Here is a 16764-nt window from a genome sequence, read left to right as displayed (position 1 = left end):
GCGCTACGGCCTTGCCAGCCGCCCGGTGCCCGGCGAGGGTGGCCACGGCCGTGACAGGGAGCAGCCGGGAGTGCACGTGGCGAGAGACCGTGGGCGCCTGTCCCAGGAGCGGGGTCTGCCCGGTCCGCCCATCCCAGGAGAGGGTCTGCCCCGGGTGCACGGGGGTCTGCCTGTCCCAGGAGAGGGTCTGCCCCGGGTGCACGGGGGTCTGCCTGTCCCAGAAGAGGGTCTGCCTCGGGTGCACGGGGGTCTGCCTGTCCCAGAAGAGGGTCTGCCCCGGGTGCACGGGGGTCTGCCTGTCCCAGAAGAGGGTCTGCCTCGGGTGCACGGGGGTCTGCCTGTCCCAGGAGAGGGTCTGTCTCGGGTGCATGGGGGCCGCCTGTCCCAGGAGAGGGTCTGTCTCGGGTGCATGGGGGCCGCCTGTCCCAGGAGAGGGTCTGCCTCGGGTGCACGGGGGTCTGCCTGTCCCAGAAACGGGGTCTGCTGTCCCAGGGGCGGGGTATGCCCGGGTGCCCGGGGGTCCGCCTGTCCGAGAGGCGGAGTCTGCCCGGGTACACGGGGCTCCGTCTGGCCCAGGAACAGGGTCTGCCGGGGTGCCCCGGGGTCCTCCCGTCCCAGGGGCGGGGTCTGCCCGGGTGCCCGGGGTCCGCCCGTCGCTGCACGGCGGGGGCTGCTGCCCCCGGGGGGGGGGGCGTGAGGCGAGCTCCGCGTGCAGGCCCGGGGGGCGTCTCCGTGCCCGGGCCCGCGAGGGGAGCCGCTGCAGCCGTGCGGGGCGGGGCCTTCCGCGCGGCCGGGCGCCGGTGACGTCATCGGCGGGCGCCGCCCCCGCCGCGGGCCTTTGGGCGTCCACGGCGCCTGCGGGCAGCAGCCGGCGTCGGCGGCCGGCCCGGCGGCTCCGGGCGGCGCGGCCCTCGGCGGGCGCGGCCGGCTGGGCATCCCCGCGGCGGCGCGCCCCCCTTGGCGGCGGCGGCGGCCCGTTCCTGCGCGGCGCGGTCAGGCGGCGCGGCGGGCAGCCCGGGCGGCGGGCGGGGCGCGCGCGGGGTCCTGGCTGGCGCGCGTCGCGCGGGGCCGCGCCGGGAGGCGTCTGTGCTGGCGCCCGCGGCCGCGCTCTCGGGAGCGCCCTTGGCCGGCCCGCGGGCACCGCGTGCGCGGATGGAGCCGCCCGGGCGCGGCGGCGGCAGCAGGCGAGGGGCGCGCCCGGCCGCGGCACCATGATGCCCGGGGAGACGCGCCCGGCGGCGCCCGGGACGGCGGCCGAGCTGACGCGCTGCCAGGGCTGCGCGTCGCTGCAGCAGGTGCTGGGGTCGCCTGGGGGGGTGGGGCCCCTCCTACCGCGACCTCCCCTCAGGCTCCCGGAGACGCCGCGTGGGGGGTGGGGGGGAGAGACCGAGACCCGCGGGGGGTGAGGGGGTGGAGGGAGCGCGAGCTGGGACGCGTGTCAGGGCTGTGTGTGTGTGTGCGTGTGTGTGTGTGCGTGTGAGTGTGTGTGCGTGTGTGTGTGCGTGTGTGTGTGTGTGAGTGTGTGTGTGAGTGTGTGTGTGTGTGTGTGAGGGGGAGCGCGCAGGCTGCCCCCGGGGCGCGCCCGAGAGACGCCCCTCAGTGCGAGGGCCGCAGGCGGGGCGGCCGCAGGGTGAGTGCGGGACCCGTGGGACCCGTGGAGCCTGGCGGGCTGCGGGGCGGGAGAGGCGGGGCCAGAAAGCGGCTGCCCGTGGCCCTGAGGGGCGTTGAGGCTCCGCGGCAGGAGCGGCGGGTGGGTGGGTGGGGGGGTGTGCGGGGAGCCGTGGGGCGGCCCCACCTGCGGAAGCGGGAGGCGGGCGCGAGCTGGGGGCGGCGGGCAGGGGCTTCCAGCAGGCTCAGGTGTGTGCCCGCGTCCGTCAGCCACACCCGCACCATGTTCTGTGCTCAGGGACCCCGGCGTGTTCTCTGGTCCGTGGACCATGGCATCTCTCGTGCACCACATGCCGTGGTGTGTTCTGTGTTCCATGGACTAGCGTGTTCTGTGTGCCGCACGCCGTGGCGTGGTCTCTGTTCCGTGGACCATGGCATCCCTCGTGCACCACATGCCGTGGTGTGTCCTGTGTTCCATGGACTAGCGTGTTCTGTGTGCCGCACGCCGTGGCGTGGTCTCTGTTCCGTGGACCATGGCATCTCTCGTGCACCACATGCCGTGGTGTGTCCTGTGTTCCATAGACTAGCATGTTCTGTGTGCTGCACGCCATGGTGTGTTCTCTGTTCCGTGGACCATGGCATCTCTCGTGCACCACATGCCATGGTGTGTCCTGTGTTCCATGGACTAGCGTGTTCTGTGTACCACGCGCACCTGCACGCGGGTGTCTGAGACAGTCCTGTGCTCCCGTGGCGCCTCTGCGACAGGAAGCTGGTGTGAGAGACAGCGCAGAGGTTCCCCAGAGAAATGGTGTCCCTCGCGCTCGGTCCCCGCACAGGTGCTTGTGACCCGGGAGGAGACCGCGGGACGTGGGAGTCTCTGCAGAGATGCTGCATCAGGGCTGTTCTCCTGCCTCCGAGGTGGCACGGGAGTCCCGCTCTGACTGGCCTTTCTTCCTGCTGCCTCCCGCTTGCCCGGCGCGGTTTGAGGAGATTCAGTGCGGCCGTGAGGAGGGCTGTCTCCCCTGCCCCGTCTTTGTGCGTCTCGCTCACCCCTCTGCGGCTGGGGCTCTGCTGCTCCCGAGAGCCGGGCTTGGACAGGAGACGCTGGTGGGGACCTTTGGTACCTTCTGTGCCACCGGGCGACGCTTAGGGTTGGTGTCCAGCTCAGGGGGCTGACCTGTGTCTGGTGGGGCGCGGCCCGTCTGGCCTGCTCCCGTCCCATGTTCAGGGCCAGACCCGGCTCCGCTGAGCTGCCGACGGTGCAGGGTCACGCTCTGAGCTCCCTTGACTTAGTAGGTTCCGTCGGTGGGGGGGCCAGCGTTCTTGACCTGAGTAGGCGTGCGCTGCAGCCCCTTGATGACAGGCAAGGCTTGTCATTGGAACCACATGTGTGCTGTGGGGTCAGTGAGTTCTGAGGGATGCTCACGGCCTGATGCATTAGCCAGCCCCCATGGTGGTCTGGTGCTGGAGCTGGTGGTTAGGAGTGGAGGGCATGAAGCGTGTGCTGTGGCTGGGGCTCCACATGAGGAGTGCACACGGTGTGCACAGGGAGTGGACGGTCCAGGGCTCCTGGGTCCACACAGGTGGGAGCCCGCAGAGAGTTAATGTCTAGAGTCGTGGGAGTGATGGGTGGAGGTGGAGGAGCTGGTGTGTGTGGCACTGTGGGCGGACGGTCTGAAGCACAGGATGGACAGTCGTGGCTGCGGCGTGGCCGAGGGGTGGGGGTGTCTTATCTCTTCAGTGCTGCAGAGGCCTGCAGAGAGCTCAGGGCTCCAGGGGGCTCGGCAGAAGCTGGAGAGCAGGGAGAGGGGCCCTGGGTCCAAGTGGCACAGTCAGCCCGGTCACCCTAGCAGAGCAGTGAGCGTGGTCAGCGGCAGGTCACCCCGGCAGAGTCTCTCGGTGTATTAGCATTTTGTGTCAATGAGAGGCCCTTTCCATGTGGAAGGCCACTTGCTGCTGTGTTCCCGGGCTGCCCAGTCCCTAGTGTCCTTTGGACTCACAGTGCCTAGCGTCTGTGCTCATGAGCGAATATCAGGCTTACCAAGGATGTAACTGCACAAAGTAAAGCATAAAGGGACCAGGAAAACACTCAGGGGCATGTGTGTGACTCTCGGGTTGGGTAGGGCCTGCTGAACTCCCAGGAAACCAGCGCTTAGAAGTGATGAGGCTCGAGTGATGTAGCAGTTGTCTGCAGCATCCGTGGTTCTGTCTTGTACAGTAGCTGACCTGCGTGTCTGCTCATGTGACATTTGAGGAGCTGCTTCCGCCACTCCACTCAGCTCATGAAGTGCGGCAGCAAAACTGGAGGCGTTCTCAGTCTCCCCGAGAAAGCTCGGTAACTCAGAGCTCGGCTCTAAGGCTGTTGCAGAGAGGCTGACTGGGCGGATGGAGGCAGCCGCAGAAAAGCGTGTCTGCCATGCTGCTCGGGAGACTGGAGGGCCGCCCGCATCTGCCTGACACTTCCAGGAGTGGTGCCGAAAGGATGCAGGCGAAATTCACGAGTTATAAAGGAATCTGCTTTTTACTTCACGACTTTTTTGTAAATAAGTATATCACATGTAGGACTGCAGAGAAAATGTACATATTCCTGTGAAGGAATTATTACTTTAATTCTCATGGTCGCTCGAATCACCAAAGGCAAAAGACACGTTTGGGGGTAATTATCAGTGAAGATTCACCAGGTCTGGATCATACTCTTACCTCGTTGCCCTTGTTGGGAGGGAAGCCTGGTTATGCTGGAAGGAAGTTTTTCCTCCTGGCCACACTTGGCAGTGCTCAGGGCTGATTCCTGGCTCGGAGCTCAGGGATCACTTCTGGCACTGCTCAAGAGACCATAGGAGTGCCAGGATGGAACCCAGGTTGGCCGCGTGCGTGGCAAGCGCCCTGCCCACTCTACTGTTGCTCAGGCCCCTGTTGTGGAAGTTGGGTTGCAAGGAGAGAGTCGAGACATTCCCTTCGAATCGTGAGGGGCTCTAGGAACGTTGACCCGTGTGATAGGGAAGTCTCCTGTGCACTGGCAGTACTTGCAGCCGTGTTTGCAGAAGTCCCCTCACGTTCCACTGTCTGTTGGCTTCATCTTGATGTTTGTCTTCCTCCTTCCCATGGTCTCTCCCGGGTGCCCTGCTGTTTCTCAGAGTGGAGCTGTCTGTCTGGATTGCCTGAAGACTGCATGAGGCGGGGTCCCTGGGTGAGGGCGGCGAGTGTTGGTGCCACGTTGCCGCTGCGGGAAGGAGACTCAGCTGCTCGTGCAGCCTCGTGCCACACGCTGGCCAGGCCCAGTGGAGGCGCCCAGAGATGCTTAGAGTTGAAGTGATCAGGTTTGAACAAAGAATTAACTAGCTTTTTCTTTTTCCCCAGAATTTAAATGAATATGTTGACGCATTAATTACCTTGAAGCAAAAAATCATTAATACGGAGTGAGTATGCATTCATGATTTGGGCTGCACTCGGGGAAGCTGCCTGCCTGGAGTTGGCGGGGGGAGTGTTTCTGGATAGCTGGGAGAACCAGGATTTCTCCCTGAGCCTTCCGGGGGGACAGTCAGCCCGGCTGGTCACTGTGCTCCTGGGCTCAGAAGTGGCTTTAGTAATCTGGAAGCTTTTCTAATGCCAGGGCTTTCTCAGGAAGGGCTAGACCTCAAGTAGCTTTTTCTCTGTCCTGGTGTAAGATTTAACTGAAAATTTGATTAATTCTTACATGTTTTTACATATGATATACACATAAATACATATATATATATATATATATATATATATTGCTTTTTGGGTCACACCTGGCGATACACAGGTGTTACTCCTGGCTCTGCACTCAGGAATTACTCCTGGCGGTGCTCAGGGGACCATATGGGATGCTGGAGATCGAACCCGGGTTGGCCGCGTGCAAGGCAAACGCCCTACCTGCTGTGCTATCTCTCCAGCCCCCATATATATATATTTTTAAAATATATTTTGGGGGTACGCATCTGGCTGTGCCTTGGGGACCTTGCGTGGTGCTGGGGTCCAAACCAGCATTGCCGCGCATGCTAGGCTGTGTCCTGACCTTTGTCTTCTGACCAGCAGGCTCAGAACAGATTGTAAATTAAGCTCTCACTCGGCACTGCGGTGCTTCCAAGGAATGAAGGGGGGGTGTGGGTGTTCCTACAGGCACCCCTGCTTTGTTCTTATGGAAGGCCTCCTCAGTGTCTGCGCGGTCATCCACAGCTGACACCCTGTAGAAGGGGCGGCTCTGCACGAGCAGCTTCCGGGCTGACTGCAGAGGCCTGGCACCACGCGGCCTGTCCCCGCACCAAGCAGGCGCGCCCCTTCCTGGCCTGTGTCCCTCGCCATGGTCCTGCTTTGACTGTCGAGTGAGGGGTTCGGGTGTGATCCGGGCAGGCTGACTTTGGGCCTAGGGCTGCCCAGAATGCTGCATACGTGAGAGGTGGTTCAGTTTCTGCCTTATGCTGTTGCTGTTTCGGTTCCAGCCCCTGGGCCTGGGTGGAGGTTATCTTATGTGTGTGAAGTGTCCAAGGGTAGCTGATTGTGGGAAGAAAGGGCTCCTTGCATATTTTGAAACATTTTTAAATAGCTTATTTTCTACTTGAAAAGTAATCTGCTTTTTTCTTTGTTACAGTAACTTATTGACAGAGTATCAGAAGAAATGTGATGATATCCTTTAACTGTTTCCCTTTCTGTGGAGGTTCCTTGTAAGTTTCAGAGTTGGCAAGTGTATCTCTGCTGTCCTTGGAGGCCTTTAGCGGAGGGTGTTTCCGCTGAGACTCAGATGCCTGGGGCTGCGGGCCTGAGGCCACCAGTGAGGTGCTCTCAGGAGCCTCTTCCTGCTCCAGGAGAAGCAGCCCGTGGGCGGGTGGCTGGAGGTTGTGTGGGGGTCCTGGACTGCTGGTGAGCACTCCCTGCTGGGTGCACACTCACTGCAGGTTGTGCACTCCATGCTGAGTGCACACTCACTGCTGGGTGCGCACTCACTGTAAGGTGCTCACTCGTTGTGCACTCACTGCTGGGTGCACACTCACAACAGGTTGTGTACTCGCTGCTGGGAGCTCCCTCACTGCTGGGTGCGCACTCACTGCTGGGTGCTCCCTCACTGCTGGGTGCGCACTCACTGCAGGTTGTGTACTAATTGCAGGGTGCTCACTCATTGCAAGGTGCTCACTCACTGCAGGTTGTGCACTCACTGCAGGGTGCTCACTGCTGGGTGCTTCCTCACTGCCCACGCCTCTTGGCTCCAGCCAGCATGTGCCCTTTCCGGTTGTGATGGCATTGGCCAGGGCCAGTGTCCCCTATAAGGACCCATCGGTGTTGCTCAGTACCTGGGCCTCCAGCTTGCTTGCTGAGATCTTCCTGCGTCGACTGGTCTCCGCCCTGAATCCACGGGTGCCCGCACTGGGATGGGCCCAACTTCTCTCTCTCCCCTGTGTGGCAGAAGTGACGGCGTCAGAGCTGAGCTTTGACGTTTGAGTTCCAGTAGCTGAGTTTTATGGGGAAGTTAGGGTCACTGACAGTTGCTTGTGCTTCTCTGTTGACAGTTATCAGTAGATGTTAGTGCAAGAGTAGCGTCTTTGACTGTGGAAGCTACGAGGAACGTTTCTGTCTGAAAAATGGCCAGTGCTCTGAATAGCTCAGTAGGCCTGGCAGGAGGCCCCACATCAGCGAAGCTGGTGCTCAGTCCTGGGAGGAGCAGCGCCACCCAGCTCTGCGCTGTGCTCCGGGAGGACCAGCCCCAGCCCTGTCTGTGCTCCGGGAGGAGCAGCGCCACCCAGCTCTGCGCTGTGCTCCGGGAGGACCAGCCCCAGCCCTGTCTGTGCTCCGGGAGGAACAGCCCCAGCCCTGAGCTGTGATCCGGGAGGAACAGCCCCAGCCCTGAGCTGTGATCCGGGAGGAACAGCCCCAACCCTCTCTGTGCTCCGGGAGGAACAGCCCCAGCCCTGAGCTGTGCTCCGGGAGGACCAGCCCCAGCCCTGAGCTGTGCTCCGGGAGGACCAGCCCCAGCCCTGAGCTGTGCTCCGGGAGGACCAGCCCCAGCCCTGAGCTGTGCTCTGGAAGGAACAGCCCCAGCCCTGAGCTGTGCTCCGGGAGGACCAGCCCTGAGCTGTGATCCGGGAGGAACAGCCCCAGCCCTGAGCTGTGATCCGGGAGGAACAGCCCCAGCCCTCTCTGTGCTCTGGGAGGAATAGCCCAGCCCTGAGCTGTGCTCCAGAGAGGGACAGCCCCAGCCCTGTCTGTGCTCCGGGAGAAACAGCCCAGCCCTGAGCTGTCCTTGACGCAGTTGGACCCTGGCAGTGAGTCTCTGCTCAGTCCTTCTGGGAGGAAAGGGTTCAGCACCCTCCACTGCGCTTGGCACAGTCACAATCTACCAGGGAAATCATTGGTGACTTCTTAGAATTCACACACTGTTAAAAATCAAAGTTATTTCTAACTTACTAAAGGTACACGCCTTTTTTGATGAGTTTTGGTCTTGTTCTATAATGTTTAACTACCAGTGGCTCAGCTCAGGCAAATCCCGATTTACAGAAGCGGGTGCCCCTGTGCCCGGTCTCTCCAGCCTCGCTCTCAGAGACTCCGCCTGTTGGGTCGTGGAATTCTCACCATGCTGTCAGCCCGGCTTGTTGTTTTTTATTTATTTATTTTTTTCAGTTCCTCTCTTTGTGGGGCAGAGTGCATTTGACTTACAATGTTTTTGTTTTCAAAGATTGCCCGAATCCATGCTGTGTAACTGTTACTCTTGACCTTGAGATGCTTGTGAGGGAAGAGGGTGGGGTTGTAACTGATCCTTCCTGTCTGGGGTTGCTGCTGAGGTGGGAGTGGGAGGAGCCAGTCTGACAGCCCTGCATGGGATTCTCTGGGTCTCAGGCCTGGGCTTCCCTAGAGCCCAGGAAGAAACTGTGCGGGTTTGGTCTGAGTGTGTTTGTTTGCTGGACTCATGGCCAGTGTCATTTCAGAAATGAAGGATGGGGCATCAGAGAGCAAGGCGTTTCCCGTTAGCTGCTTTTCATGCTGGCTTTGCTTTGGGAATTTAATTTTGGTCACTCTAATCACATTCTTTTGGTACATTCAGAGTAGTAGATATTTTGACTTTGGAAATGTGCTTAGTAAAGAGCAATGCCTCAGTGCAAAGCTTCATCATTGTGCTATTGAAGGAACTTTGAGTCTCATTTTTCTACAAGTGTGAACCTAGCCAGAGTGTCCCTTGAACACAGGTGATTGGGTGGCTTCGTCCTGTTGGTGCTTAAAGGACTCCGCCTATCCCTTTCCCGTTTTCTCCTCGGTTTGCACTGTGTGTCTATATATTTTGCAGTAGTCTTGATGCCATCTGCCCCTCCCTTCCCAGCCCTTTCAGTTTTCTTTAACAAGTGCTACAGCTGCAGTTTGCAAGAAGGTAAGCCACTGTTTTTTTCTTTATTTGGGGCAAACTTGGAGCAGTGTAGCATAGATTTGGCCCACACTATAGAGTGATGGAGCTAGTTCTCCTCTGTCCTGTCAGATTGTCAAAGTGGGCGTCCCCAGTCATGACCAGGTGTCTGTCCCCATCGCTGTGGCTGTCAGCAGTCAGCCTTCTCTGTGAATCAGATTCCTTAATATGGGTGCTGATTTGGGAACTTGAAACGATTCAAAATAAACTAATTTGGTCGTATTTCATACTCTGTCTACACTTAGCACCAGGGAGAAGATCAAACCTGGTCCTCAGCTCACAGAATTGCCTGACATTGAATTTGAGTGAACAAAGATGAGTTCACAGTGCAGGAGTCAAGTTACTTGTCAGGAGTGTCCAGTAGTCTATTTTCTAGCACAGTAACAATCTTTTATACTTCTTAAATGACTTTTTAAAAACATAATTGTTATTGTATTAGACTTCGGTGCCAAAGAAATAAGAAAAACATGAAGAGTGTGTTGGTTACAAATTGTAGAATTGTATTTAGAGAGAAATTCTTTTATTCCTTCTTTGCTTCAGCTTAGAAATTAAATCTAGGACCCCAGTGTAGAATGTACTAATTCACTGTAAACAGTTTCAATAATCCCGCTCCTGCATTGTCCATCTTCAGAGAGAACAGTACCCTGCATCACCAAGTGGAGCAGATGCTCCAGAAGATCTCTCCCCTGCAGCAGTGCCAGGAGGAGCTGGGGTCTTTGAAGGCAGAGCTAGAAGAGAAGAAGGTACTTAGCGCCATCTGCCCACAAAGCCTGTCATTTTCAGTTAATTGCGTCCTGCTGCTTCTCTGATGGGAAGAAGCGGATATTTTATGTATCCGCAAAGGAAACAAATGCTGGTTGACACTTCTTGAGCTTATCATTAAGGCAACGTTGGGCCATTTGCTTATTGCTTAGCCCCCAGCGTGCTTATATGCTCTGTCTTGCCGTATGCATTGCTTCTACTTTCTCAGTCTCAGTGGAAGAACCATGTCACGGCTTTGTGGTGATCAGGGGACCACGTGCTTGCTGGGGCTAGAACTAAGCATGGCTGTATGTATGCCTGGCGTGCCCGCCGTCCTCTCGGACCCACCAGGCTGTGAATTTTTATGGCTGTGGTTGTGTATTGATCAGCTTGTCACATTTTTCTTGTGTTAACAGGCAAAGGTTCAAGATGGAGACATGTTCTCTATCTCCAAATGAAGTTGTAATAAAAAAGTATTTTTTTAAGTGCTGTGTACTTGCTTTTCTCTGGGGTGTCTTAGCTTTTACAGCCTGTGCCCCTCGGTGGTTTCTAGAAGATGGGACAGCTGGGCCTGCTTCAGCTCTGCCAGTGCTGCTCCAGCTGTCCCGAGGGCTGTGCTCAGCCCAGGTCTCCCGGCCACCTTCCCGTGTGTTGAGAGTTCTCCTGCTGGGACAGGGACACAGGCCCCAGCGGAGGCTGCTTTCCTCTCCTGTCACTGTGCAGTGCTCTCGCCAGCTGGGCCGAGAGGGTCCTTCACGTGGGAGTCCAGCCTGTGGGCCAGCCCGGCTGTACAGCTGACATGGGTGCTGCTGTCTCAGCCCGAGCTCTGCATGGTCAGAGCGCTCCTGCAGCAGTGCTCCCAGGGTTGTACTTCTGTGGTGGTGCTCCCGGGACAGCAGCACTGTGGTACAAGCCCAGTCAGTTGTTTTCCCTGTTGCAGACTGGCCCCGGGATGTGCCTGTTTGGCGTTTACGTGTTTCCTCAGTTACTGCCAGGTGTTAAGATTTGCTTCATATTTTTGCATAACAGCAATAGTTTATATTTATTCATCTCTAATACTCTTTTGGTTTTGATGAATTTTAAATTGCTTGAAACGCGATTATTATCTAGTTAATATTCTGAAGATTCAGGGTGCTTAGAGGTAGTCTTTTTAACATTCTCTATGTTCGAGTAGACTGTTGGTCATCCTGCACCTTGCTGTGAGCCTGGCCTGGCCCTCCCACTCCCGGGAGCTGTGTCCAGGGTCACCCTGCCACTCCCAGAAGCCATGTCCAGGCATGGCCCTCGCACCCAAGGGAGCTGTGTCTGGGTGTCCTCCATCTCTGTTGGTTGATGCATATTCGTCTGTCGGGGCCCAAGAGCACCCCTGAGCTGGCTCAGGGCTGCCTGGTGGACCAGACCGGTTTCTCTTTCAGAGTTCTCTCAAGCTGTACCAGGACACGCACCAGGAGTACGCCCGGGTCAAGGAGGAGTGCCTGAAGAGCGATGCACAGTGAGTGCCGCACGCTTGTCCCTGCCTGGTCTCGTGGCCACCGGGCTCTTCCCGGCCAGCCTTCAGAGCACTGGCCCATAGAGAGGCGCCGCTCGAGCCCCTGCACTCCCCCTGCCTTGGGGGCTGACGGCTGATCCCACACCCCCTAGTCTTAGGCTTTATATGGGTGGGACCCCGCAGTGAGTCAAACTTCCGGGTGGGGAGTTCCCTGCCCCGTTGCAAGCTCCAGAGCCGTGGGGTTCCCCAGGGAGCGCTGCTTGATACAGCCCTGGGCCTGAGTGCTGGGAAGGGTCTCCCTGGCCGGCCTTGCACCAGCCCACACTCAAGGCCGACCCTTGTCTTTGGTGATCCTGCCTGAGCATGGCTGTGTGCTATCCCCGGCATCCCTGGTGGGGGGGGAGGATGGGGCACCTTTGTCACATAAACCTCAGGCAGTTTTTTATTCTTGTTTTTCATTGGGGTGGGGGTCCTCCCAGAGAGTTTCGATCAGCCAGCCTGGTTGCTGGAGGTGAGGGTTCGAGGATATGGGTTGCATAGGCCTGACTGTGCAGAGACATCCCAGGCCACCCCTGTGTGACTCGGTGTGATGTTGTAATACATGCATTTGCTGCTTTATTATACTTATTTTGCCTATTTTATAAAATTCTTCCAGGAAGAAGAAACTCGAAGCCAAGGTGAAGAAGCTGGAAGGTAATCAGTTACTCTGGTGTGCCCTGCTCGTGTGCCCGGCTCTTTGCTGACTGCTGGGAAGCAGTCTGCTGGGGCCCGCTCGCGTCTCAGCAGAGCCTGGGGTGTCTCACAGTTCCCTGGGAGATGGTGGTGGGAAGCCCAGTACCAAGGCTCGTGGTGTATTGGGCTCCTTGTGATGGGGTGTGGTGGCCCCTGCACATTCCCTGCCCACCTGGGCCGCGCTGCCTGCTCCCTACACCCAGCACTGCTTGGGGACTTGAGTTCTGCTGTTAGGCTGCTGAAAACTCGCTCAGGATCTTTGCATTTCTCTTCCCTGCCTTGGGTTTGGGTGTTGGGGTGCACGGTGAGGCAGAGGCCGGGAGAACTCCTGTGGCATAGTGGGCTGGGAAGGAACCGAGGCAGAGCCTTGGGTGCCTGCTGAGGTCTGGGTCAGCCTCAGTCTCTGGCTTGTTAGGGGCAGCAAGGAAGGAAGCCACTTTCCTTTCCTTAACAGTTGAGCAGAATATATCTGGGCATTGGCAGTACTGCTCAGATCCTGCATTTCTAAACTAAAAACTGGCATCGAGAACTTGCCACAGATCTTGAGACAGGCTCTAGCAAGAGTTGAAGGGTAGACCTATAATGAGAGCCCCAGTGGCAGTGCTGGGCTGGGGAAGGAAGTCCAGGAGAAGGAACTGTGTTTGTGGCTTGCTTGGTCAAGGGAAGGGTGACCAGAATTCCTGCTGATGGAAGCAGCTCACCGAACTGTCAGCGCCTGCCTGGATTGGGAGGGATTCCAGAGTGTCGCTGCATTTATGAGAATCTCAGATGACAGACAGAAGGGGCGGGCAGTGACCCAAGCGAGTGCTGGGCATGTCACTGAGTCTTTCCCCTTCCTCTCTCTTCACTCTGCGGTCTGTAAAGAGGCCGCGGTCAAGCACACACAGGACTTCAAGCAACTGAGAAATGAGAAGAAAATCCTGGAAAAGGAATTCAGGAAGACGCAGGTACTGGGTCCGCAGTGGGATGCACAGAGGGCAGGTCTGAGCTTGGGCCCCTGTGTCCCGAGGGGTGTGCCCCGAGCCCATGGAGCTGCCCCTCCTCCGGGTCTAAGGGGCCCCATCCTCACCCAGTACCAACATTGAGTACTTTGTTTTGACAGGAAAGACTGGATGAATTCTCCAAACAGAAGAATGAAAGGGGTGAGTAGTCACTTGCTTGCTTTCTGGCATTCTGCTTTGTGGCATGACTTATTCCTGACTGTTGTTCTTCACGTGTTTTCAGAGTTGAGACATATCGGGACTCAGATTTCAAGCGACTCTTTGGGGAACATTGATAAAAGTGAGTGATGTGTGTGTTTTCCATTTTTGCGTTGCCTTCAGCTGTTTGGGATATTCCTTGTCTCCTGAGGGTTCCAGCATGGGATCAAAGCAGCCCTGCCCTATTCTTTATCTCTTTACTTAGTGCCATGCGTGTCAACCTGTTTGCTGTTTGAGTAAGAGAGTTCGAATGCTGCATTGTTTCAAGGAGGAAGATGTCAGCTAGAGATGTCGTTTCCATCTTTTTCAGTTAGTGTGGATTTCTCAGATGACAGTTTATCAAACTAATGTCTTCAGTCTCCTCGAAGCCCAGATGTCTTTTTAAAGGAAGGGCGGAGGGCTGTGGAGCGAGAGTCCTGTGGAAGGTGGGAGAATTTGGGGAAGTGGAGTCGGGAGAGAGATGTCTGCCCTGCACACCTGTGCAGCCCCTGGGCCTTCTTCCTGCCTGTGCAGAGAGTGCATGGCGAGGCGTGTGCAGGGACAGCCAGGCCTGCGAGGGGACAGGGCTCCCCTTAGCGTGTACCTTTACTGACCCTTTGACCAGGGACTTCCCTGCTTGCCTCTTCCTGGTTTCATGACAGTCACTGTGTTTCTGCTTTGCCTCATGCCTTGTCCCTTGAGGATCCTCTGAAGCGCCCCATGAGTCAGTGTGGACCTTCCTCTCCCCACGGGCTGCTTCCTGCCTTAGAGACGAGCATCTGTGAGGGCTATAGTCTGCATGCCCTTTAAGGCCCGGCGGCCTCTTGGGAGCATCCTGCTCTGTGCTGCGGGCTCTTGGTCTTTGCCAAGGGCCAGGGCTCCCAGGGGACAGAGAGCTCTTCAGGCAGCTGGTATGCACACATAGGCATGCACTCATTCACATATGCGCACATGCACTCATGTGCATTATCTGTATGCATACACTCAGGTACACACATGCACACGTGCACTCGTGCACACCCTCACACTTATATGCTCACTCACTCAGGCACGCACATAGGCACTCATACCCTACAGACACACTCAGGCGCACGCAGACACACACGTAGGCACTCAGTGCATGCATGTGCTCACAGGCATACAGACATGTGTATTCATGCACTCTCAGGCATACATGCATGCACTCATAATGCACGCAGACATTCATGGACCTATGCACACATGCACAAGGGACTCAGGCATGCATGCACACGTGCACTTACGCACTCTTAGGCAGGCTCATGCACTTAAACACAGTCTCAGGTCTGTGCGCGGGCACTCATGCGTTTACCCGCCCTCCGGCATGCTTGCACGCACTCATGCACTCCACCACTATCTTTGGCATGCGTGCACACACTCACTGTCTCCTGGGACTCAGTGTCGTGGGTTTTGGTACTTTAGGCTGTACTCTAGACAGACCCTGCACAGGCTCCTCTGGGCGGCTTGGTGCCTGTGATCTGTCCTGTGTTCTGCAAAACTGCAAGACTGCAGTTCAGCTTGTTTGTCGCCGTCAGTGAGGAGGCTGTGTGCCGTGTGTGCTCAGCTGGCTGAGGTGACACACAGGGGCTGTGTGCCATGTGTGCTAGTGGGTCAGGAATCCGCTCTTAGACTCTGGGCTCTTAACTCCTCATTAACTGCTTCAGCACTTTTCTCTTCACACCTGGCTTTGGGCTGAGATGCAGCAACTGGGCAGGGAGAGTCGTGGCTGCCCGTGTCTTCTGCTCCTTCGGACCCCAGTGACAATGACAGAAAGTAGGGAACTGCTCTCCTCGGTACTAAGCATGTCTACCACCAGGGGAGGAAGTAGCTAAGGGAGGCTTGAAGCAGATGGGACCTGCATGGGGAAACCCCAGACAAGGGCGAAGCTTTTGCAAGCCTGAATAGAAAAATAAAACCCCAAGGGAAATTGAAGAGCCAACACTCTAACAGATTTGGGTGTTTATGGGTGAGTTCTAGTCCACTGAGAGTTGAGAACATGGAATGCCGCCTTTGCCGCCCTCTGTAACCCTGTTCCCAGGCCAGTTCAGTTAGATGCACACTAAGGGCTCACTCTGGTCACTTAGCAACCTTCACTGCAAAATCTCCCTTAGAACGTCAGGGCTCAGATCTGCCAGTTCACAGATAAGGGGTTTGCTACACCAGCTGCTCAAGAGAACAGTGCTCCTCTCTATTCGGTGCCTCTAAGAGCGATGGTGTGCCTTGGGAAAGCACAGGGCGGGTACATTCTGTGCTGGCTCATTGGGAGATGCTGGAGGCACAGGGCAGCTGAGCGAAGGCCACTGTGTCTACCCTGTGAGCACTCATGTGGAGGAGGGTAGAGTGCCGGCTCGACTGAGAAAGTTATCCTGATGCCCAGGATATGACAGCTCCATCCCAGTGGCCAGTGCCCAGCGTCCACCCATAGCAGAGCTGTGAGACTCACCTAAAGGGCCTAGTGCATCCCCCGAGTGATCCCAGACAGTCCTCTAGCCTCCTGCTGGTCAAGCTGGGAAGAAGGGCAAGCTGATGGGAGCACATCTCGGAAAGAGAGGGCTGGACAGTGACATCCTGAAGGGGCAACTGCGGGCAGGGCTTCCCAGAGATGCCGTGGTGTCCATGTGCAGGGGATGGGAATGTGGCACGATAACATGGAGTCTCTGTGCAGGGGTGGAGAATGTGCCGTGGTGACATGGTGTCTGTAGGGGGCGGAGAATGTGCCACGATGGCTGGCGTCCCTGAGGACTGACAGCGGGGAGAGCAGTGCAGAGGTGCACGGTGAGGCTGAGGGTTGATGCAGGAGGCATCCAAGGGTGAGGGTGTTGGGGGGTTCAGCTGAAGGAAGTGTTTTCTTGCAGCTCAGTAAAATGCTCTGGGAGAGGGTCTGCATCGGGCGGGTAGGAAGGGTTGGTGAGCGCTCAGCTAGCCCAGGCTCTGGGTAAAGCCTCCATAAGCATCAAACAAACACGTCTTTGGTTTTCTCTCAAGTTCCTTGTTTGCTGTTCTGGGTATTCCTGAGCTGCAGGAAGGCGCAGGACCTGGGGCAGGTGTGTTCCTTGGTGGTTGCAGGTCTGGGATATCGGAAGGGACAGGTGGCCTTGCTGGGTCTGAGAGGCTTCCCTGGGGCTCTCCCTTGGCCCTCTTCCCCTCCCGGGCATCCTCTTTGGGGGTCCCTTTTGCCCACGCTGAGCCCGGCAGTCCCACAGAGTGCATGATTCCTGGGAGATTGGGGGTTTAGGGTTGGTCTTTTTAGCCTCTTTAGACCTGGATTAGTCACTTTATTTTAAGAGCTTATCTGAAGGGAACAATAGAACTTGAGGAGCTCTGAAATTGCTTACATATCTTCATTTTTAGTTGGATTTTAATGTGATCTGTCTTTTTTATATGTTTGAGGACAAGGTTATTTTGAGTACCTTTTGCTTCAGCAGGGTTTGGGCAGACCAGTGGATGTTAAGGTCACTTTAGAACTGCAGTGTCCGGGGAAGGGGGAGCTAATACTGGGGTAGGGTACGTAAGCCTCAGGTATGACTGACCCGGTGCAGAGCCCTGCACGCCCCCACCGGGGACCGCACAGTGGTCAGGGGAGGGGACCAAGT

General features: G+C 57.0%; 1 protein-coding gene across 2 annotated transcripts in view; it reads left to right on the top strand.

Annotated features, from left to right (window-relative positions):
- The first annotated feature begins 1092 nt into the window (after positions 1-1092).
- ICE1 (interactor of little elongation complex ELL subunit 1) overlaps positions 1093-16764 on the top strand; it is a 31108-nt gene continuing 15436 nt past the window's right edge. The window contains exons 1-10 of one of the 2 annotated variants that reach the window (XM_055132053.1): positions 1093-1295; positions 4966-5024; positions 6218-6252; positions 8962-8980; positions 9645-9756; positions 11170-11246; positions 11899-11936; positions 12840-12922; positions 13078-13117; positions 13200-13256. In XM_055132053.1, coding sequence (XP_054988028.1) covers positions 1212-1295; positions 4966-5024; positions 6218-6252; positions 8962-8980; positions 9645-9756; positions 11170-11246; positions 11899-11936; positions 12840-12922; positions 13078-13117; positions 13200-13256 — 604 coding nt within the window. In that variant the 5' untranslated portion in view covers positions 1093-1211. Of the gene's footprint in view, positions 1296-4965; positions 5025-6217; positions 6253-8402; positions 8981-9644; positions 9757-11169; positions 11247-11898; positions 11937-12839; positions 12923-13077; positions 13118-13199; positions 13257-16764 lie in introns of those variants that run through there. The other variant, XR_008629286.1, reaches the window with a different exon arrangement.

This window comes from Sorex araneus, chromosome 1, assembly GCF_027595985.1.
Source record: "Sorex araneus isolate mSorAra2 chromosome 1, mSorAra2.pri, whole genome shotgun sequence".
Classification (NCBI taxonomy): domain Eukaryota; kingdom Metazoa; phylum Chordata; class Mammalia; order Eulipotyphla; family Soricidae; genus Sorex; species Sorex araneus.
Note: the sequence above shows the minus strand (reverse complement) of the source record. Positions and strands in the feature narration are given on the sequence as shown.